At 56.5% G+C, this 23,133-nt stretch overlaps 1 protein-coding gene across 1 annotated transcript in view; it reads right to left on the bottom strand.

Moving 5' to 3' along the window:
* ROR2 (receptor tyrosine kinase like orphan receptor 2) overlaps window positions 1-22,164 on the bottom strand; it is a 36,884-nt gene extending 14,720 nt beyond the window's left edge. The window contains exons 1-6 of the mRNA XM_023745709.1: window positions 22,131-22,164; window positions 20,916-21,059; window positions 20,396-20,569; window positions 20,137-20,214; window positions 10,323-10,610; window positions 9,333-9,363 (exon numbers count right to left, since the gene is read on the bottom strand). Coding sequence (XP_023601477.1) covers window positions 9,333-9,363; window positions 10,323-10,610; window positions 20,137-20,214; window positions 20,396-20,569; window positions 20,916-21,059; window positions 22,131-22,164 — 749 coding nt within the window. The remainder of the gene's footprint in view (window positions 1-9,332; window positions 9,364-10,322; window positions 10,611-20,136; window positions 20,215-20,395; window positions 20,570-20,915; window positions 21,060-22,130) is intronic.
* Window positions 22,165-23,133: the final 969 nt, after the last annotated feature.

The following is a 23,133-nucleotide window of genomic DNA, read 5'->3' as shown; positions in this document are numbered from 1 at the left end:
ACATCAGTTCATAGTCACGGAGGAGGAAAGCTACCAGGTGGTGCAGGACACAGCCACAGGAGAGGAGGAGGGTGCCGGACAGAGGCAAGGCCACCGGGTGTGACAGGATGTCCTTCAGGAGGGACCGAGGACATGGCGGGCTGACTGCCAACCGCCTCCCCAGCTTGTGCATGTTAAACATAAAAGTTAGTTTCAAGAAAAGCTTAGAAAACTCATGGATATCAATAATGAATGACCCTTAAAGGAAAGTAAGGTTCCTTTGAGGTTGAAAAGTACTCAGTGTCAAAATTCAGATGTAGTTACACATTGTGTCGGAAGTTAACATTCCCCCCTCATTATTTTTGTTAAAAGTGGTAAAACCATTTCATAATCGTTGTTCTTGTGAAAGGGTATGTCTAAGGTAGATGAATGACGAGAGGAAGCCATAGTTGAGATGAGTTGGAGGGTGTGGGTGTGGGTGCGGGTGCAGGGATGGGTGCGGGTGCGGGTGCGGGTGTGGGTGTGGGTGCGGGGATGGGTGCGGGTGCGGGTGCAGGTGCGGGTGTGGGTGACGGTGTGGGTGTGGGTGCGGGTGTGGGTGGAGGCACAGCAAAAGCACAGAGAACAAACGAAAATAAATCACTCTGACCAAGTCTGAAGCTAAACTCCATCAGCTGCAGGTGACCTGACCGTAATCTAATAGGCTGCTAGAGCAAAACACTCTTCAGAGGAAGGTGAAATCTAGAGTATAAACCACAATGTCCTGTATACGATAAGAAATTACCAGACACATGAAAAAACAGCAAAACGTAACCCATGGCCAAGAGAAATCAACCCAAAGATGACGGGGATGTCAGGCTCCGCAGACCAGACTTCAGGGAACTGCAGGTACAGAAAACAATGTGGGTAAAGGTGAGTTGTGGGGAGACGGAAACTGTGAACGAAGCAGAGGCAAGACATGAAAAACATCTCCAATAAAACATGGTGTTCACAACAGAGTGGAGAAGATAGAAAAAAAGCAGTAACGTGACAGGTCAACAGACAATTTCCAAACTGAAACTAAGAGACAGTAAGATTTACAGAAAATGCGCAGAGCCCGGCGAGCTGTGGGAAAACAGGGGTCTGACCTCTGTGCACTCAGACCCCAGCGAGAGGAGAGGAAAGGTGCGAGCAGGAAACAGAGTGAAGAAGTCATGGCCAAACGTCTTTCCAAATCGGGTGAAAACAGTCACACACTGGCCAGGGAACGCCAGCGAAAAGCAAGCAAGATCCATACAGAGAAAACCACACTGACCCACATCACAGCCGACTTGCTGAAACAGGATAAATGGAAACAGGGGACATGACAAATGGTGGAACAGTGAAAACAGAAGACCAGGAATGACCGCTGCCCTGCACTCAGAGAAAATACACCGTGAGCTGGAATTCCATCATCAGCACAAACACCTTTCAAAGGAAAGGGTCTCACCAAAAAGACGTACACGTGAATGCAACTCACATCGGAGCTGACACATAAGCAAGGACAGACAGAACTAGAGGACAACTCAGAAACACCCACAATTACAGCCGGAAATTTAACACTTGCCTCTCAGCAATGAATTCAATTAGGGAAAAAATTAGTGAAGAGTAAATGGGGGAAACAGTCCCCACCCCCAGAGCGACAGGAGGTTTGCAGGACAGCACACCAACGGGCACACCCATTTCAGTGCAGCGGCACCCGCACCCAGAAGGACCACTGCTCACACTCACCCAGAAGGACCACATGCTCACACTCACCCAGAAAGGCCACTGCTCACACTCACCCAGAAGGACCACATGCTCACACTCACCCAGAAAGGCTGCCGTTCACGCTCACCCAGAAAGGCCACTGCTCACACTCACCCAGAAAGGCCACTGCTTACACTCACCCAGAAGGACCACATGCTCACACTCACCCAGAAAGGCCACTGATCACACTCACCCAGAAGGACCACTGCTCACACTCACCCAGAAAGGCCACTGCTCACACTCACCCAGAAGGACCACATGCTCACACTCACCCAGAAAGGCCACTGCTCACACGCACCCAGAAAGGCCACTGCTCACACTCACCCAGAAAGGCCACTGCTCACACTTACCCAGAAGGACCACATGCTCACACTCACCCAGAAAGGCCACTGCTCACACTCACCCAGAAGGACCACTGCTCACACTCACCCAGAAGGACCACATGCTCACACTCACCCAGAAAGGCCACTGTTCACACTCACCCAGAATGTCCACTGCTCATGCTCACCACAGAGTAATAAGTTGAAAGGAACTAAAACCATAAAATCTCTGATCACACAGAAGTTAATTAGAAATCAATAACAAAATATATTTAGAAACTCTCCAAATATTTGGACATTATATAGCATATTTCTAGATAACCTTTTCAGATCAAAAAAGAAAATACAAGGAAAATTAAGTATAATTTTAAATGGAATATGAAAATATAAATTATAAAAAATAAAAACTTGATAGCTTGCAGCTAAAACAGTAATTAGAGATGAATTTATAGCTGTTAATACTTAATAGCTGTAAATACTTAAATTAGATAAGGTTTTACACCTTAAGAAAATTAAACCTGAATTATAAGAAAATGTTAATGATGAAAGCAGAAATCAATAAAAGTAGAAAACAATAGAAAAATCAATAAAACCAAAAGATGGTTTCTTAAAAAACCTAACAATATTGCTAACACCTAGAAAAACTGATTAAGGAAAAGCGAAAACACACACATTACCAACGTCAGGGATGCCCCGGGCCATCACCAAAGACCCTGACAGATGGTAAAAGGCAGTGAGTATTATGAACTTATAAGGTAACAAGTATATGAACACAGATCCAACAACTTAGAAAAAATGACAAATTCCTTGAAAAACACACACATCAAAATTAGTGCCAACAGAAATAAAAACTCAGAATAGCCCTATATTTCTTACTCAAAGTTGAAATCAAAAATCTTCCCACAATTAAAACTCTAGCTCCAAATAATAGAAACTGGTGAATTCTGTCAAACATTTTAGGAAGAAACATCAGCAATTTTACACAAATTTATTCAGAAAATAGAAGAGTAAGGGATACCTCCCAATTCATCTTACAAGGCCAGCATCACCTGGAAAAAAATACTTGACAAGAATGTCCTAAGGACGCTGCAGACCAATATGCCTCCTGATCAAACAGCCATGAGCTCCACAGAACAAGCGTGAACTGCACTCGGCAAAGTAAGACATTCCAGAGCTGGTGCTTCAACCTTTAAAAACCAGCCCTGCCCACTCCGAGACAGAGAGCCACGTGCTATCCCACCTGACCGGAGACTGAGGCGGCCGGGGGGCCCTGTGCTGCGGGGGGGGGAGGGACCCACACAGCACGCGGGGCAACAGAAAAGCTCGGAGAATGAGTGGCCACTCGGAGACACAGCCTGGATCTGAAGCTGGGGGTCTGGGGGGAAAGAGTGCTGACCTCGGGGGCACCCAGTGGAGCACGAAGGGGCAGAGGAGTGTGATGGGTGCACCATACGCTCACATGGTTAATTACAGATGTGCGCTGAGGACATAAATCAAATGGGGGAAAATATAAAAACTGGTAAACCTGGGTAAAGAGCATAGTGGGGCTACTTATTACTATTTTTGCAATTTTTCTGCAGGTTTGAAATGATTGCAAAATCAAAAGTTAAACAGCACCTCAGAAGGTGCTTTTGTAGAAACTGACGTGCTGATTCTAAAACTGACATGCAAATGCAAATATAGTAGAACTAGTGGCCCGGTGCACAAAATTGTGCACATTAAAAGAGAATTAATTAGAGGAAATATTTTAATATTGCTATTTGCCCTTTCTCTATAACAGAAGTGTCAGAGATGCAAGAAATTAGTAAAATGTATATAAAATCTCCCTCCTGTCAGAGTCCGGGGTGCGCCATGGAACCCAGAGTCAAGTCCCTGTCCATCCGTGCGCGCCTCGAAATCGCAGGAGACCCAGACCCAGCCGGCCCAACCCCCGTCAAGCCCCGCAAGGCAGGGGGCATGGCCTCAGGTCCCCCAGCCCCAGCACGAGGGCGCGAGAGCGTGAGGGCACGAGGGCATGGCGACCATTTGCATATTAGCTCTTTACTATATAGGATAGCCAAAGCAATTCTGAAAGAGAACAAGAATGATGGAGGATTCACACACCTGACTGTAACACTCACTATAATGGTACAATGACCCAGGCAGACAGGACCCGTCCGGACCTGGCAATGGAGACTCGGGGACCTGAACACAGCGTGGAGAATGCTGAGCCTTGGAATTACTCGGTTTGTGAGGTAAAAAAAGAAGAGGGCTCAGAACTCAGCCCCAAGGAAGGTTCCTGTTTCCCAGAATTCGATAGTTAACGTAACTTTTAGTTGTGCAGAAGCACCGTGGGGCCCACGGCTGCCCCAGCAACACCTCAGGCAGCAGGGAGCCTGATGGCCAGGCTTCAGGGAGCACCTGCCCTGCACCACCCCACACCCACCCACACCCACACCCACACCCGCCTCCAGGCCACCAGGCCGCCACCCGGGTGCATGGGCTCTGTAATTGTGAAAAGGAACCACTCTTTGGAAGAGCAGAGAATGAAACCCACACGTGAAATAGGAAATGACCCCGGGCATTGCGCACCGGCCTGGGTGAGCTATAATCACCGTCTCTGAACCACGTCTGTGGGGGAACAGCCTCTCTTAAAGCTTCTGTTCTCCATACACACACACCCTCACCCCACCCCCAGTGGGCGGAAGGAAACAACTTTTAAATGGTGGAAACTCCCTGAGCCTTTGAGGATTTCCACGCCCACATCTCCCAGCACACACACGGATGTCCCGCAAAAGCTGTGTCCACGGGGTCGTGGGGCAGCAGGCAGCGGGTGGAGGGGCAGCGCAGAGGGCTGAGCCACCCGGCCACTCCTGTCCGAGTTCAGAACCCACAGCAGGGAGCCCAACCTGAGGACTGTACATAGGACAGCCCGCCACCTGCTCGCTGTCCCACCTCCCCTAGGCCTGTGTCTGTGGCTTCTGCTGTGTCACTGACGCTGTGCTCGCGGCCAGCGGAGCTGGGCCTGGGCCCGAGGAGGCTCATGACAGCACCCTCCAGGCAGCAGCCTCCGCTTCTCCCCCAGGAGCAGGGCTGCAATTCCGCACCTGCTGGGGCCATTTCAACAGCAAAACCACCACCAACAGCCTAACACGAAACAGACCTCCAACAAGAAGGCCCGCCCCCGCTGGGACCCCGCTGGGCCGAGCGCTCTGCACATGCCATACGTGACCGTGAAAACAGCCGAGCATGGACTCGGGGTTACAAAGACACTGCAGTGAAGTAACAGAATTTGCAGGCATGAAATCCTCAAACAAGGAGGGTAAACTCTGTGAATGGGCAATTCAATGGATATTAAACCAACAAAAACATGTTCTTCACCACTTACTGGGCAAATCTAATGTAAAACTACTCTGAATCACTCCTGGACACCTGAGTCATTGGCAGCATTTGAAGTTCTGGGAAACACGGGTGAGGACAGTGCTCTGCTGGGGGCTAGGGGCACCTGGTCGCAGCGGGGGTGCCGCCTGCAGTTCCAGTCCCAGGTCTCCGACCCCCGAGGTCTCTCGCCCACGGGACAAGGAGGCGCCGGCAGATGCCAGTGAGCAGACTCCCTCACTCACAGGCGTACAGGCGCACAGACGCCGGGGCGGGGCGGGGCGGGCTCCCAGTGCAGTGAGTGCTGTGCACACATCTGTGAACACGACAACAGCCTGCATGTAGCAACTGAACTTCCAGATGGGAAATCCTCCTTACCAGCCTCCAAAATACGAACTTATGGGCTACTTATAAGATACCCACATAAAACGGATGCCAAGAGGCTGGGGGACAGTGGAACAGGAAGAGGAAGAGAAGTCTGCAGCAAATGCAAACGAAGAGAAAGCCGGTGGCAGTGTCACTCTCTGGCAAACTAAACTCCAGGGGAAGAGCGTTAATAGTGACTTCCAGACAAACACAGCCAAAGCCATGCAGCCTCGGGCCCACGGGCCTGGCGCACACCCAGGCCCCTTTAAAACAGACAGCTGGTGGGCACTGGCAAGGCCAGAACGAGCACGACGGCTTTCACACATTTCCAGGTTCTGTAACCCACGTGACAAAGAAAACAGCCGGTGTTAATAACACACTTCACACACGTGATCTACGATGTAAATCAAGGTATGTGTGGCCACCACCAGGAAACAGTTATTTGTTGAAACAACAGGACATGTTCACAAAAATTGAACATATCTAACTGGTCACAAAGAACACCTTTAACGAATTATCAAAAGTAAAATACACCCCAAGTTCACTGATAAAATTCAACAAGAACAGGAAACGGAGAGCCCGTGTCCCTGGGCCCGGGGGGATGCAGCCAAAGTGGCATTCAGAGGAAGCGCCACCATGTCAAGTAGATTTGTTTGAAATTAAAAACGACTGATAAAAGTAATTTTTTAGAAGTCAGTAACATAAAGAGTTAAAACTCACAAAACAGTGTAGGAATCCTAAGTATTCCAGGAATCACACACACCAGAAGGGCTCAGTTACAAAGACTGACCAGACCAACTACTGGTGCGTGCGTGCAGCCCCCGAAACCTCTCCCCGCCACTAGGAGTGCAAAGGGCACGCCCCCTCGGGGAAGGCAGTACCTCTTACAGAACAGCAGGCACCGACCCTGCACGCCAGCAGTTCTACCCCGAGGCATTCCCTAGCAGAGATGCTTACATGTCCACACAACACCGTGAGAGAAGTCCATCGCGTTCATACCAGCGGGAGTGGGTGCCCCGGGCCCAGCGTCCAGCAGCACTGTCCAGCGGGACGCAGTGCCCTGACACACACGGCCCGATGCTTCTCGAAGGCGACGCCCCGTGCGGGAAGCCAGGCTTGCATGGCTCTGTGCTGTGGCTGCGTGTCTATGAAGTCCTAAAACACATAGAACTGTCCACGGCAGAACACCACCAGAACGGTGGCTGGCAGGGGAGGAGGGGCGTGGACTAGGCGGTCACCTGAGCTCCCAGGGATGGGACTCTCTGGGCCCGACCAGGGTTGGATTGCAGAGGTTTCTGCATTGGTTGGACGTTGTTAATGGAATACTTAAGATTTGCGCATGTCATTGTCTGTAGGTCAACTCACAAATGAAACAAGAATGTTCAGATATTGAACTTGTTAATGGCTTCCTTGCTGAAAAGTTTCAGGGAGTGCACAGATATCTGCACCTTGTGAAGTGAATAAAAAGATGGCTTCCCGCTGGGTGGAGGCGGCGGGAAGAAGCAAGAACGCTGGCAGGGGAAGTGCCGTAAACAGCAGGGTCCAGTTGGTAGGTTTCGGACTGGATGATCACTATAAAACTCTTTCTACTTTTCCATTTGTTTGAAAATTTTCAAAATAAATGTTAGGGAGAAAAGGACATTTTAAAGAATGAAGGAAGTGGTCCTTGACAATTCAATTAAATATTAATTTTTCCCAAATTTATCTAAAAATTCATTGCAATTTCAATCAAAACACTATCAGAATATTTCAAGGAAATTAGGGTGTTCCTTAATAAGACACATGAAAACCCATATAATTATTGACAAATAACAGAAAATTTAAATTTCTATGTTATCAAAAAGTAGATGAATAATTATTAAAAATCACCAAGAAACAATGTAAGGGCAACAGGCAAGGACTATGAAGAGACACTGCCAGAGGCAGGGGCAGCCTGGGGGTGTCACGCCGAGCACTCGGGGTGACAGGGTGACAGCTGGCCAGCACTCAGAGGGACAGCGTGACGGGAGGGAGTGGGCAGACAACCGTGGGGCTACACTGGGGACAAGGAGACGCGGGTCCTCTCAGGTGTGGCAGGGAAGCGACTTGTGCACACGTGTGCCCTCCAGGCTCTGCTCTTCAGAGTCCCCGAGAGAGACTGTCCACGTTCCAGGGGCACAAGGCCTCGGGGCCAGTGAGGGCGTGGACATGCAGAATGCCCAGGGCAGAGGCGGGCGCCCCGTGGGTGCGGCCAGGGGGATTTAAAATGCACTGACAGTTAACTATCCTACCACTCATGCAAAAGAGGGGGCAAGTGGTGCTGTGTCTCCTGGGCCCACACGTGTACCCAGGGCAGAGGCCGCGCCTGCACACCCACCTGGCCACGGGGCCTGGGCACAGGCCCGAGGGACAGGACTGATGAACTGTCACTCTGCCAGGACTGCACGAATTATTTGGACAAATGTGTTGATTTGATCCATAATTTAAAATGAGAAGAAAATAAGTGTAAAAATATTAAATTTTTATATAAAACTTATGTAAATGCATTTGATATTTATACATTTAGTGAATTACATTATAATTACATATAAGCCATATCTGTATACTCTATAACAGCGGTCGCCAGCCGGTGGTCCGTGAGGTCCGAAAGGTGGGCGACTGCTGCTCTTACAATATACTGTCTGTTATATACTTATTATGTAAATTAGTTAATGATACAAATAAAGAAAAGAAAAACTCGTTCGAAATGACGTATCTTTTCTAAAGCCTCACAGATGTTCCCTTTGTGCAACTTCTTTCCTCACGACGCACATGCGTGATGAAGGGGCAAGGCTTGGGCAGGGCCCCTGAGCGCAGCCCCTCCCCCAGCTGCTCTCCGCCAGGGCACCTGCTGTGCTGGGAGCGGCCTCACCAAGCCCACTGGTAGGCCAACGCTCCTGCGGCACCCGGGGGACAGGGACACACAGCGTGTCCCCTCAGAACACTGCGGTGCAGCCGTGCCTCCTGTGTCGGGGAGGCAACGAGGAACCCACCACTGCAACCTCACACAGGCCTGCCGAGCCATCCTCAGGCCACGCTGAGAGCATGGGGTCCAGAGGGGACCCCACGGTGCACGCGTGGAAAGGCTGTCCCGGAAAGGCCTGAGCGCACGCCCCGTGCAGACCTGGCGAGGCTCTGAGCCGGGGCTGTGCCGGGAAGCGGGCCCGGCCGCCTCTGGCTGGGCGGTGCTGGGTTTCAGGGAGAACGGCCTCCCTGGTTCCAAATGCGTTTGAAGACCAGGCTGGTGCCCGCGGCCGGCCCCGTGTGGATGCTCCACCAGGCGTGTGGGGGCCACGCGAGATGAAAGGACCTGGCAATCTCTGTTTTTATGACGTTTTTCCTAACACCAACTGGAACAGGCCATCGTTTCCCAGCCCACAGCAAACGCATTGCCATCCTCGAGTGAAGTCCAGCCGACTTCCAGCAAATTCAGTAAAAACATGTGCTTGCTGGATTTAAACCTGGATTCTTACATAACGGAGCCTCAGAGAACGAGAGAATGGTTTCAGGAAAACAGATACTTACTGAAAATTATGGTTTGGGCTGTGTGTGGGACCTAAAAAGGAAAAAAGGACATGTTATTAATGCTCCATGATTTGGAATCAAACTTCTTTCCAACCCCGCATCGGTGAAGGCGCAGCAGCGCAGGGCGCCGTGGGGAGCTGCCTCAGCCAGGCCCTGGCCCCTGGAGGCTGTGCCCGGAGCGGGGAGCCGCACCCCGGAGGGCGCTCTCTGTTGGACATGTTTTTATGTGGTTTTGTTGTTGTTCATCCTCACTCGAGGGTATTTTTCCATTGATTTTTTTCAGAGAGAGTGGAAGGGAGGGCGAGAGACAGAGAGATAAATATCGATGTGAGAGAGACACAGCCATTGACTGCCTCCCGCATGAGGGCTGGGCTGGAGCCTGCAACTCAGGTCCCAGCCCTTAACTGGGAATTGAACCCGAGACCCTTTCGTGTGAGGGCAGACGTTCTAACCGCTGATCCACACTGGCCAGGACTTTTGGACCTATTTTTGTAGTTTTCACTGTTTTGCTCTTTCTCTCTCCACATCTAACCTTGATTCACAAGACCCATTTTCCTAATCGGTGACAGACAGGCTGGGGCATTCCAGGGACCTTCTCAAAAGGGGGATGCGAGGGGACACCCTCCTTCCAGCCATGTACCTAGCACAGAGTTCAGAGCTGTCTTCACGCTGGCTCCCCCACCCCTGCCGGGCCAGGGGTCTGTGGGCTGGTAGGTGCCAGGCCTGTGGGGGCTCAGGCTGCGTGGGGGCCTCCCGCAGGGTGACTCTGTGGCCTACGACCTGCCCGCTAACCCGGGATTATGTCCTTCGTCCAGCGTGTCCACCGTGTCCCTCCCTTTTCTTACTAGTGCGAGGGCAGGGCACGCCGGCCCGGCACGCTGACCGCTGTCCCGCTGCTGGGGTGTGTGCTGTTTCAAGCTGCCAGTGACTCTCCCCTGGTGGCTGTGAAGCGCCCTCCCTGCAAACCAGGCCCAGCCTGTCCCCACTCACCGAGCCGCACGAACAGGACGCCGGTGGCAGTGATGGTCTTCATCCCATTGGTGGCCACGCACTGGTAGTAGCCGGTGTCTGTCGTGTCCAGGTCCTGGATGCGGAGCCGAGAGCCGTACTCCGTCTTGCGGATGATGACGCGCCGCGGCTCCTGAACCACCGGGGCGTCGTTCTTCAGCCACCGCAGGCTGGGGGGCGGGTGGCCGGCCACCTTGCAGTGCAGAGTGGCCGTCTGGCCCTGGACGATGGTGATGTTGTTCACCGGCTCCAGGAAGTTCAGAAAGTAACCTGCCAAGGAGTGTCACACAGGAGCCAGCTCAGGCGCCTTCCGTGCCGGCCGCCGCGCCCCCTCCCACAGCCCTGCGCCCAGGCTCGCCCCGCAGGAACCGTCCTGGAATGTTGCCGAGAACACGGCTCGGGATCAGAGCCACGGCTGGGACGGAGCCTGCGGCCCTAGCACGCATCACCCGACCACGCAGGACCTTGTCTGAGGGGCTCTGCTTGGAGGCGCCCCGGCTAGTGCCCACTGCTGAGCCCCCCGTCGTGCTCCCGCCCGGAGGAAGCTGGGCTGCCTCCAGGGATTTCTCCACGGGCCTCGCAGCCTCTCCCAGGACAGCACTCAGCACCATTACTGAGCGCTGAGCATCTTCAACAGTGAAATCACCAACAAAATGTGGAGTCTCAGGACTCCAGGCCCTGGGGCCTTGTTAGCGGGGAGCGGACAGGCCGGCAGTGCTGCCCCTCCAACCCCCGCTGGGTCGCGTGCAGCTGCGATTCAGGTCTCCGCTCCGCATGCCTGTGAGCGACAAGACGTGCGTGAGTGTGGACTTGGGGTTACAAATACAGGCAGGAGGTGAACACACTGATATGAACCACATCTCATCTCACTAACTTACGATGCACATTCGCGCTCAGAAAGCCCATCCCTCCTCTCGCCACCCAAAGTCGCCCTCAGAGCAGCCAGCCACCGGCCAGGCAGGCAGAAGGCCAGGCTGAGTGCGCTGACGGCTCTGGCCACCAACCCAGCTTGGGGGCAGGAAGAAGCTGTCCAGGGCTCACACCCTCCAGGGAAGTACCCAGAACACAGATTGGGGGGCGGGGGGGGAGGGCAGCTGGAAACACTGCCCTAAGCTCAGCGGCAACACAGGCCCTGAGGAGCCAGAGGAGAGTGTGTGCAGGGCAGGTGAGGTGTGCAGGGTGGTATGTTTGGGGGTGTACACGTGGTGGTGTGTGTGCATGCGTGCATGTGCGTGTGTGTGCGCGTGCGTGTGCATGTGTGGTGTAGGTCAAGGGCTGGGGATTATTCTCTCTTGTGTGTGTGTGTGTGTGTGTGTGTGGTGTAGGTCAAGGGCTGGGGATTATTCTCTTTTAAGATAAACCCACACACAGCCCTGGCCAGGGCTCAGTTGCTTGGAGCCTTGTCCCACACACTGAAGGGCCTCAGGTTCCATCTGGATCTGGACATATATGGGAGGAACCGATTGATATTTCTATCTCCCTTCCTCTCTCTCTAAAATCAATAAAAACATATCCTCAAGTGGGAATTAACAAACACACACACATGCTAAAATTCCACTCACATAAAACCCACAAGATTAGAAAGACAAGACATCAATCATCAGGGGATGAACTCACTTCAGACAAAGCTGAGATCACAGCTCAATCTGAAAATGACTGTAAAACATGTCCATGTTCTGAATCTTTTGGCTTGATTTCTGGCTGGCCCCTAATTCTTTTTTAAAAATGGAAAGATGGCATGTCTCTGTTATTCCTGATTTGACTGGACAGACAATGATGGCATTCCTAGTGGGCTCTCGGGACGTTTCACAGGGTGTGACGGCCCCTCTCACGCTGAGGGGGTGGGGGCTGAGGGGGAGGTAGCTGAGGGGGTGGGAGGTTGTGAATTTCAAGTCGAAAGGACGGCTTCCCTTCACAAGGGAGACTGGAGGTATCTGCTGGAGAGGTGTCACTCATTCACACTGGTTATTATGTATGATTATTATCTATAATAATAAAGGCATAATATGCTAATTAGACTGGACTTCCTTCCGAATGTCCTTCCAGATGACCTTTCGGATGAAGTCAGGGCTGTGAGGGCCGAGGTAAGCCGCTGGCTTGGCCCTTGCATGAATTTTGTGCATCGGGCCTCTAGTCCTATCTAATAAAAGAGAAACATGGTAATTAGCCGTAACTTCGCTACCCTTCCCATTGGCTAATCAGGGCGATATGCAAATTAACTGCCATCCAAGATGGCAGCCGGCAGCCAGGCAGTGAAGCGAACAGGAGGCTTGCTTGCTCCATGATGGAGGAAGCCAAGGTTCCCCGCCTTCTGCTGCTGGGTTCTGAGCTGCAGTTTAAGAAACATTGTTGCAATTATAGAAGCAAAAAAGACACCCAGATACCTGCTTTCAGCCGTCAACAAGAAGGCCTGCCCCCGCTGGGCCAAGCGCTCTGCACAAGCCATACGTGACCATGAAAACAGCCGAGCATGGACTCAGGGTTACAAAGACACTGTAGTGAAGTAACAGAATTTGCAGGCATGAAATCCTCAAACAAGGAGGGTAAACTCTGTGAATGGGCAATTCAATGGATATTAAACCAACAAAAACATGTTCTTCACCACTAACTGGGCAAATCTAATGTAAAACTACTCTGAATCACTCCTGGACACCCGAGTCATTGGCAGCATTTGAAGTTCTGGGAAACACGGGTGAGGACAGTGCTCTGCTGGGGGCTAGGGGCACCTGGTACAGCGGGGGTGCCGCCTGCAGTTCCAGTCCCAGGTCTCCGACCCCCGAGGTCTCTCGCCCACGGGACAAGGAGGCGCCGGCAGATGCCAGTGAGCAGACTCCCTCACGGCAGGCCAGAATGAGAGCTAGAAAGCAAGCTCTCTGAGGCTGAGGCCCTGCTCGCTCCCTGGTTAATTCGCAGCTGGCCACTAACCACTCGGCTTCCTTTCCCTCATGTGCACATGTGAGGGTGGTGCTGAGCCCCGCTAAGCTCTCCCCTCGCTCCCAGAGGCTGCCTGCATGCGGCCCCCGACCTCCGCACACGGACCCCCGACCTGCAGACACGACCGAGCAGCCCAGAGGAGCCAGGCCTGGTGACTGAGAACCGGCCTCTAGGGGTGCAGCCAGCACTCCATGGGGTCGGAGAGAGCGAAGTCTCCCCCTTTAGTCACCCCAGAGGGCCCCTTCCTCCCAGCAGAGGACGGTAAGAACTGCGGCTGCTGAGTTCTGCCTCTGCCACCAGGCCACGTGCTGCTCACCCAGGCAGTGGGTGAGTCCCGGACAGAGACACACCAGAGGCAGGGGGGACCACTCCTGCTCCCGGCAGATCAGCGCCCGCTGACTCTTCACCCACTGACCGCCCATTCACTCGCCAGCTGGCCAGGTTACTCATGTGTGAGGTCTGAGGGGCACGGAAGCCTCATCTACGAGGGGAAGCAATGGCCCCGGGTTTTACTCTAATCGGTGGCAACGAAACACACAACCTGCCTGGAAGGGTGGTGACTGGAGACCCTGAGCCACAGGAGGCCACAGAGCTGCTCCCCCTGGGCATGGCCAGGTCAACCCACCGTGGGGCGTGGGTCTGGTGGTCTGCACAGGGCCAGTCACATGAAGGAGAGGACGCTGCTTAAAGGAGAGCAGCAGGGGCAGGAGGAGAGGGTGTGAGACAAGAAGGGGATCAGAGGATGAGAAACGGAGAGCCGCATGGCCCTGGGGTGGAGAGACGTGCCGAGCCCGCCGCACGTGGGGAGGGCGCTGGGCGAGCCAGCCGTGCGCTGGGTGCAGTTCTGGTCCTGGAACTGTGAACGGGACCTTGTTGGAAACAGGGTCATTGCAGTTGCCATGAAGTTGAAATGAAGTCATACGGGGCCCTGCTCCAATAGCTGGTGTCCTGTAGGAAGGACACGTGGGCCCAGGCACAGAGAAGAGGCCAGGTGACCACACAGAGGGGAGGGGTGCTGCCCAGCCAGGGGCAGGGGTGGCCAGCCACAGGGGGAGGCCGGGCAGCTCCTCCGGGAGCTACAGGGAGCAGCCCTGGGCGTGGGCGCCCAGCCTCAGGACACTGGGTCTGTGGGGCTTCGCTCTGGCAGGACTGAGGCAGGGAAGGAGACTGCCCCAGGCTCAGGGTGACACTCACAGCCTCACAAGGGACAGGGACATCGTGCCCCGCCCCCGGTGGCTGCCATGAGACAAGCAACATGAATAGGCCGTGCAGCACCGTGCACCGCGAGCTGAGAAGGAAGAGCGCCTGCCCGCGTCACTTCAGCAGGCACCGGCGGCGGCAGTGGCTGCCAGGTGCACGACGCTCTCCCGGCTGCGGCTTTGGTAGCAGGAGCTGCCTGGGGGCAGAGGGGGCACTCGGGAAGATGAGCTGGAGAGGAAGGCCCGGCGGTGGGCCCAGCAGGTGCGGCCCCACTCTCCCACGCGGCATCCAGACCCCATCCTCGACCTCAGTGCTGCGCACACTTTGAAACCAGCCCGTGGGTTGATGCTTCCTCCCAGCGCCGTTCCCTCTGTCCACCTCGGAGAGCCCCAGGGCCTGCAAATCCGCAGCCAGCAGGTCGGGGCGCTTGACCAACAGCCGTCCCCTCCAGAGTGGCACAGCCAGAGCTGAGCCCACGGGGGGCCTGGCCCAGGAGGTGGGGGGGGCTTGGGCCTCTGCACGCGCCAGCTGCACCACGCAGGGGACACGCAGCTGGGAGGCGCAGGGCCAGGCTCCAGCTCCGCCGGGCCCCGTTCCCATCACAGAACTAATGCCGTGTCTGCAGTTAGGGTGCTGGTCTCAGTTTTACCCCCTCAGCCGCGGAGACCCTCATCTATACCAATCTCTCTCTCTCTCTCTCTCTCACACACACACACACACACACACACACACACACACACACACTCTTCCATAATAAACCAGATATGCACCCAACACGTATGCTAATGGATCCACATCCGACATGAACGGGGAACCTGCTCTCAGGAGCAGAGGACAGGCTTCGTTTCCATGCCAACACGGTGACCTCTGCGGTCGCTGCTTTCTCTGTCCATTCAGATGCTCTGAGGTCACCTGGAGCTGCAGCCGCCCTCCGCCAGGGGACGGCGCCCTCCCTCCAGTGAGCACGAGGGTCAGCGAGCGGGCATGTGCAGGCTGCGGGCGGACAGCACCCCGCGGCCTCTCCACAACGACCCCCGCCACCAGCACGCCTGTGCCGCGTCCACCAAACCCGGGGTGGGGGGCATGTGCATGGGAACAAATGAGTAAATGGTTTCCAGGCCAAACGTATGCTTTTGTAATAACAATAAAATAATGTATCTAATGTAACAAGGAACACAAAAACTGCTGCCAAGTGCCTAGCCCGTTAGCACAGCGCCGGACCCGGAGCCGACGGTGACACGCCGTGGCGCGGACACTCCAAGCAAACCCCGCAGCTCGGCATCGTACGTCTGCCACGCCCGCGCCCTGCGAGGTAGGCTCAGGTCTCTCTCAGAACCCACTGCACGTGCACGCCAGGGGCTCAATCCTGGCCCAGTGCATCTGAGCACAAATGCCCCTTCCACTGGGCACCAGCTCCTCGCCCCTGATCTGCTCGGCCACTTCACAGAGGCCCTGCCCGCAATGGCACTGGAGGATCAGCGGCTCATGCCATCCATTCGGCTGGCATTACTTTAATCTATGATTTAAGCCAGGCAGCACCCTCCCAGCAGCCCTGTCAGCAGGAAAGCGCAGGGATCGGCGCCTGGCACCGCCTGCAGTCCATCATTGGGGGTGCAGAGGAGGCAGGACCCCAGGAGGAGGCTCCCAAAGAACCAGAGAACTGGTGCCCAGGAAAGCATGGGCCCCTGGGGCTCTGGGGCTGCTGAGGCAGCCATGTCTGGAAAGTGACGGACATACAGGCAACGACCACCATTGCAATGACAACAAATGGCAGCGTCCAGCCACTGCTCGCTGGGCGAGCGCTGTCCCTGGGCCCTCTCATCCCTCCAATGGCGGGGTGACATGGGGCCCAAGCAGTGCCCTGGCCACAGCAGGAGGGTGAGGTCACCATCCAGTCCAGGTCTGCTGTCCTGCCACCCCGGCTCAGACCGCTGCCCCAGGCTGCCCCCAGGCCAGGCCGGCCTGCTCAGGCCCGCGGCTTCCTTTGGTACAGGAAGTCCTCCCTTAACGTCCGGGACGACATCTGCGGCTTTAAGTGAAACAACGTACAAGGAGACCGATTTTACCATCAGTTCCTGTGGCCCCTCATCAGTTACAAAGAAGCGACGTTGTCCAGGACACACAGCCTCTCGCCGCCGAGCCTCTGCTTGCTGTTTCTGTGCGGTGGGCATGTCCAGGCTCCCAACCTCTGCCTGGAAGCCCCCGCAGAACTGCCCGGCCACGTACGGGCAGCCAGACAGAGGACAGCACAGCTCAGCTATCCTAAAGTGGCCAGGAGCCGCCGAGCTCGGCTCTGATGAGCAGTGCTTGCAGCTGAGGGCAGGTGAGGACGCACGTGTCCCTGAGCGCTCAGCCCAGTCCTTCTGCCCCGTCAGCATGCACCCATCCAGCTGTGCCTCTCCGGGTCAGAGACAGTGGTGGCCGGCGGTGCTCCCACCCACTCCTGGCTCCTCCCTGCCCCTGCCCCAGCCCAGGCGCACAGGCAGGCCCACGCTCTGGGGGCAGCATGCTCTTCCAAGGGGATGGGAGAGGCTACAGAATGACCACAGAGGGATTTTAGCCCTTCACCGACGTCTGTCCACTCTCTCCACCCGGCCCACTCCCTCCTGCCTGCTCCTCCACTTCCCCACCACTTCCCCCCGAGCCGCCTGCGGCTTCAGAGTGTAAACCAGGCCCGCACATCCCGCCAGGACCCTTCCACGGGGCGAGGGGCCCACATCCCACAGGCCCCTTCCACGGGGCGAGGGGCCCACATCCCACAGGACCCTTCCACGGGGCGAGGGGCCCACATCCCACAGGACCCATCCACGGGGCGAGGGGGGCACATCCCACAGGACCCTTCCACGGGGCGAGGGGGGCACATCCCACAGGACCCTTCCACGGGGCGAGGGGGGCACATCCCACAGGACCCATCCACGGGGCGAGGGGCCCACATCCCACAGGACCCTTCCACGGGGTGAGGAGGGCACATCCCACAGGACCCTTCCACGGGGTGAGGGGGGCACATCCCACAGGACCCTTCCACGGGGCGAGGAGGGCACATCCCACAGGACCCATCCACGGGGCGAGGAGGGCACATCCCACAGGACCCAGACAGGGGGCGAGGGGGGCACATCCCACAGGACCCAGACAGGGGGCGAGGGGGGCACATCCCACAGGACCCTTCCACGGGGCGAGGGGGGCACATCCCACAGGCCCCTTCCACGGGGCGAGGAGGGCACATCCCACAGGACCCATCCACGGGGCGAGGGGGGCACATCCCACAGGACCCTTCCACGGGGCGAGGAGGGCACATCCCACAGGACCCTTCCACGGGGCGATGGGGGGGGCACGGGGTGGGGGGCGGGAGGCAAGAGCGGGGCGGAAGTCTCTCCTGCATCTGAGGAGCTGTGTGCGCTCGCTCTCCCAGAGCTGCCTGCAGACCTCCCTGTGACGATGGAATGTTCCAGGTCTGGGCTGCCATCACCATCACCTCAGCCACACGGGGCCACTGGGCTCTTAAAATGTAGCAGGTCGGACCGAGGACCTGGGTTCTTCCCCTCATTTAACTTGCCTGCGTGGCTGGTGGGCCGTGCTGGGCCCCTGGGCCTCAGCCCACCCAGCCCATGACCCCGCCTCACTCAGCTGCCCGGGGCACTGAGTCCTCGTGGCCTCGGGCCTGGCAGGGCCCCGCACTGGCCTTGGACACACCCCTCCCATCATCTCTTAGCAAATGTCACCTGTCAACCTCCTGTCCCCAAGTCAAGATGCGCCCCCTTTCCTTCCACTCAGCGACCTCATCCCTTCCTTGGGCTCCTCCCCACAACCCCTAATTGCAGGCTTGACAGTTTCCCAGGACGCCAGCTCCCAGCCCCGCCCCCAGGCAGAGCCCACCCGTGCCTCCACCACGAGAAGCTGGGCCGCACAGGGCCCAGCACAGACGGGGCGGTCAGCAGACGGGCGAGGGCTGTCTGACCTGGCCTGCGGCTTCGTCAGCCTCTGAGAAACAGCTCCAGAACCCAAGCTCCAAGAATGACCTCTCTTCCTAAGAGCCCTTCCCGAGGCCAGCGCCCCACACAGGCTCCCGAGCTCGGCCTCAGCTCCGTGGGGACACGTCTCTGCCCTGACAGACGCCTCCCACAGGCAGCCAGGCTGCCTGCGAGCGAGCGAGGTCACGATGACCCCGAGACGACTGGGAGGGGTCAGGGAGGGGGCCACTCCCGTCCTGAGGACACTCGCTGCATGACAGGGAACCTCATCACGGAGCCTGAGCCACCCTCAACTTAAACAACTGACCTCTAAGCAAATGGCGCGCTCGCCGCAGGCACCCCGGGGAGAAGGGAGCGCAGCATCCCGGTGACCGACACCCGCAGCCCTTGTAGCAGAGGCGCCCTCCGGCCCCTTGGCTGCGACAGCCACCTCTGCTCACTCCCCAGACGACCAGCCTCAGGCACAGGCCCTAAGCGGCACCGACCCTCAGTGAAGGGGGCTCTGAAGCGATGATGGATTCTGGGCTTCAAACCACAAGGTCAGGCAGACAAAGTGGCTGTTCTGATAGTAACTGTTATAAACTACACGTGTCCCCAAATTCAAATGTTGGAGGTGGGCCTTTGGGGAGTGGCTACATTAGATGAGGTCCTGAGGGGGGGCCGTGGGCCTAGTGTCCTCATAGGACGAGGGACACAGCGCCCTCTGCAGGACTTTCAGCCTCCAGAACCGTGAGGACCCTTCCCCTCGGCTGAGCCACGTGCGTGCGGGGTTTGGTTACGGCAGCCGAGCCGACGGAGGCCGTGATCTGAGGTGATATGGTGACTGTGGGTGAAGAAGAAGTCGCAGGAAGTACGTTCTGCCGACTCTGTAAGTCTCAGATGCCTACAGAGGGCGCCAGGTGAGAGGGAGGCCAACGCCTCAGGGAAGGCAGCATCCACAAGACAAAGGACCAACAAGACAAAGCGCGGCTCCGGCTCCGGCTCCGGCTGACCCCGGGGAGACCAGGCCCCGGCTGACCCCGGGGAGACCAGGCCCCGGCTGACCCCGGGGAGAGGAGGCCCCGGCTGACCCCGGGGAGACCAGGCCCCGGCTGACCCCGGGAGAGGAGGCCCCGGCTGACCCCGGGGAGACCAGGCCCCGGCTGACCCCGGGGAGACCAGGCCCCGGCTGACCCCGGGAGAGGAGGCTCCGGCTGACCCCGGGGAGACCAGGCCCCGGCTGACCCCGGGAGAGGAGGCCCCGGCTGACCCCGGGAGAGGAGCCCCCGGCTGACCCCGGGGAGAGGAGGCCCCGGCTGACCCCGGGGAGAGGAGCCCCCGGCTGACCCCGGGGAGAAGAGCAGTGCCCGGCGGAGACCCCCTCCACTCTGGACAGTCACATCGAGAGTAACCCCAGGAGATGGACGGCCACCTGTCAGCAGGAGACGCAGTGGCCAAGCCAGGAGTCCACCTGCCCTACGGCCCTCCCTACAGTGGTCACCCGCCTAACCCTGCCGTCACCTCTCACCAGCCCCCACCTCCCCACAGTGCAGTGTATGGAGAAAGCTGTGGAGGTAGGCGTGCCACCACACCCCCCATGGGCAGTGCCACCCCCGGGGCCCCCGGCCATCAGTGCGGCAGCGAGCCTTGAGTAAAGACGGCACCGCTCTGGAAGCACCGCCCCAGGCCTGCATACGGGAGCACTCCCAGGTTACCTTTCGGCGTTGGAACAGGGCTGCCGTGTCCATCCAGTTGGCCGGAAGGGTCGTTGGGGTCAGGCGGCTCCGAATCCCCTGCACAAGAGAGCACAGCACAGGGTGAACGCGCCTGCCTTCCCAGCAGATCGTCCTGCTCTCCCCAAACTGCCCCCGGTACAGAGCGCCTGGAGGGAGAGGCAGGGGCACTGCCAGGGGGCTTCTGTGGGGTCGGATTGGATGCAACCGGAGACGTGGCCTTCCCCCGATCCAAGCGGACGGGGCACCGTGGGAGGCGGGAAGTCAATCCCGGGGGCCAGAGTCAGCAGGTCGCCCCCAGACCCAGGCCCTGGCCGTTCTGAACAGTCGGAACTGAAGCGTTTCTTCACCAGCTCACCCCTCCTGGCCCCCAGGCCCCTCCGCAGCCAGCGGCCAAAGACAGATTTGCCCACAACTGGGAGGACAGGAGTGCTCGTTACTGCAACCTTTACCCCCACCCCAGAGCCTGTGAGAGGCCGCACCCACCCCACTCACAGCGCGGGAGAAAGCAGAGCTGGTCTGCTCCGCTGGGGACGCAGCAGGAAGACGGAGGAGAGGTGGTCAGGTGTGCATGGCACCCTAGAAGCCAGGTGGCCCCCCATAGACCCTACTCTTTATTCCAATCCCCCCCTTCTCTTCTGCTTCTACTTTTAGACTTCTGCCTGGGAGTGGGCTTTGACTGGGCCCCCACCCTGGGGGGTGGGGGGTGTGAAGTCGGGTGATTCTGACAGAAGAGCTCCTGGAGGGACTAGGTTATGCACCGAGCCTGTGGAAGACGCGGACACCCACACCGGGGCTACTCTGCAGCTTAGAAAGGAAGGCCATGCTGGCACCTGCCACCACATGGCGCACCCAGGACACGGTGCTGGGATAAGCCGGGTCAAAGGACAAATAGGGTTTCGCTTCTACGAGGAAAGTGAAGAAGTCGAGCTCACACAGAAAGGAAGTGGAAGGGCGGGTGAGGGGCTGGGAGGTGGAGGGGCTCATGGGTAATGGGCAGTTTCAGTTTTGCAAGATGAAAGGCTGCAGAAATGGATGATGGTGATGGTTGCACAACAGTGTGAATGTACTTAATGCCACTGAACTGTACACTTAAACATGGTGACAGTGGGCCCCGGAGTGTGAGACTCGGCTGGGTGGAGTGTCATCGCAGAGGGCTCGACCCCCAGTCTGGGCACGGGTGGAAGGTGGGAGGTGGCTGACCGATGTTTCTCTCTCACATCGATGTTTTTCCCTCTCAATTCAAGTGTTTAAATTTTTTTTGTTGATTTCAGAGAGGAAGGGAATGGGAGAGAGAGAAACATCAACCATGAGAAAGAAACATGGATCGGCTGCCTCCTGCACACCCCCTACTGGAGATTGAGCCCGCAACCCAGGCATGTGCCCTGACCGGGAATCAAACCATGACCTTCTGGTTCATAGGTCAACGCTCAACCACTGGGCCACACTGGCTGGGCTCAAATCAATTCTTTTTAAAAATGGTTAAAATGGTAAATTTTATGTTATGTGTACTTATCACAATTTTTAAAGTGTACCGAAGAAGTTTACAATTCAGTATTAGGTCACCCCACTTGTCTCTCCTACAAGAGAAACAGAACTAACAGATAGCCCAGACATTTCAAACCCCTCTTATGACGAGACTGCCCGAAGCCGCCGAGGTGGAGAAAGGAAGCACCCGTGGTTTTCGACGGAATCAGGCAGCAAGTTCTTCCAATCAGCGGCTCAGCTCCACCAGCGTGGCTGCCCTACACTGCAGGGCTCAGGGGTGAGGCCCACCGCCCACCCTGCAGGCTCCGCAGTCACAGGGCGCCCTCGGGAGAAGCCGCGGCCACAGGCCTGCAGCGCCTCTGCCACTCGGCTCCCCGCAGCCACAGGGACACATGGCTTCCACGTCCCTTTGGGGAGTTCCTTGTCACTACTACTTGCGGTCCAAACTGGCCACATGCCGGACGCCACTCTCCCAGGCCACCTTTCACCAAACGATCCCGACTCGCCATTCAGCAGGGACATCTTTCGTCTCTGAAACCGCCCCAAACCGCGCGGCTCCCCTGTGGCAACGCCGCCGGGCTCCCGGGTCTGCCGGTGCTGCAAACGCAGGGGCACCTCCCCGGGAGGCCAACGGCCCCGCTGGGAGCCTGGACAGAAGCCGCTGCCACAGGGCAGAGGCAGGCAATGCAAGGCCGTCCACGGGTTTTGCTAAAGAACTGAAGGCTTCAGTTTGGGTTTGGAGTTTTAAATGGGCATGTCACACATGCCATCACTCAGCACTGTTTAAATGTACAGAGACCGCAGGAAATCAAACACACTTGTACTATATACACACATCTGAAAGAGGCATAAAAATTATTAACTGCTTAGAAATTGACAAATGGTGTGAAACAGTGGAATAAATATACACCCGGAAGAAAAACAAGCACCATTAGCCAATTCCACGTGGGAAGACCCCGGCCTCCCGGGCAGCGTGCGGTTGGAAGCGTACGTATTCCTCACGCACGGAGTTGGGGCGGGACAACCACACTCCTGTGGGAGGAGCCAAGTGTCACCCCACCCCCGCCCGGGCGTGCAGTCACCCGTGGCATCAGGAATGTGAAGATTCTCTTTGAATAGGTTTGCTACTCATACAGATGTTGGATTTTTTGTTTCTTTGAGCCCCGAGCACTATCCTGGGTAGAATGGGGTGGGTGTCTGAGTAAAACGATGTCCTCTATATTCTTGGAAAAGCAGATGAAGTTTCAAATAGCCCACGAGGCTGATTCCAGAGCCCGTGCCCCCATCCCCCAAGTTGGGACCTAGTGTGCAAGCGTAAGGACGAGGCCCAGGGCACTTCCTCTGCACGTCAAGCATGTGAATAAATTCAGGATGTCCCATCCCAGGGACGTTTCCACAAAACCAGGCCCTGCTCTTGCTCCTAACTGAGAAATGAGGACACCACTTATATTCTGCATTCTCTTACTCTATAAAATTTAGACACAAAATGGT

This window comes from Myotis lucifugus, unplaced genomic scaffold (genome assembly GCF_000147115.1).
Source record: "Myotis lucifugus unplaced genomic scaffold, Myoluc2.0 scaffold_573, whole genome shotgun sequence".
Classification (NCBI taxonomy): Eukaryota; Metazoa; Chordata; class Mammalia; order Chiroptera; family Vespertilionidae; genus Myotis; species Myotis lucifugus.
Note: the sequence above shows the minus strand (reverse complement) of the source record. Positions and strands in the feature narration are given on the sequence as shown.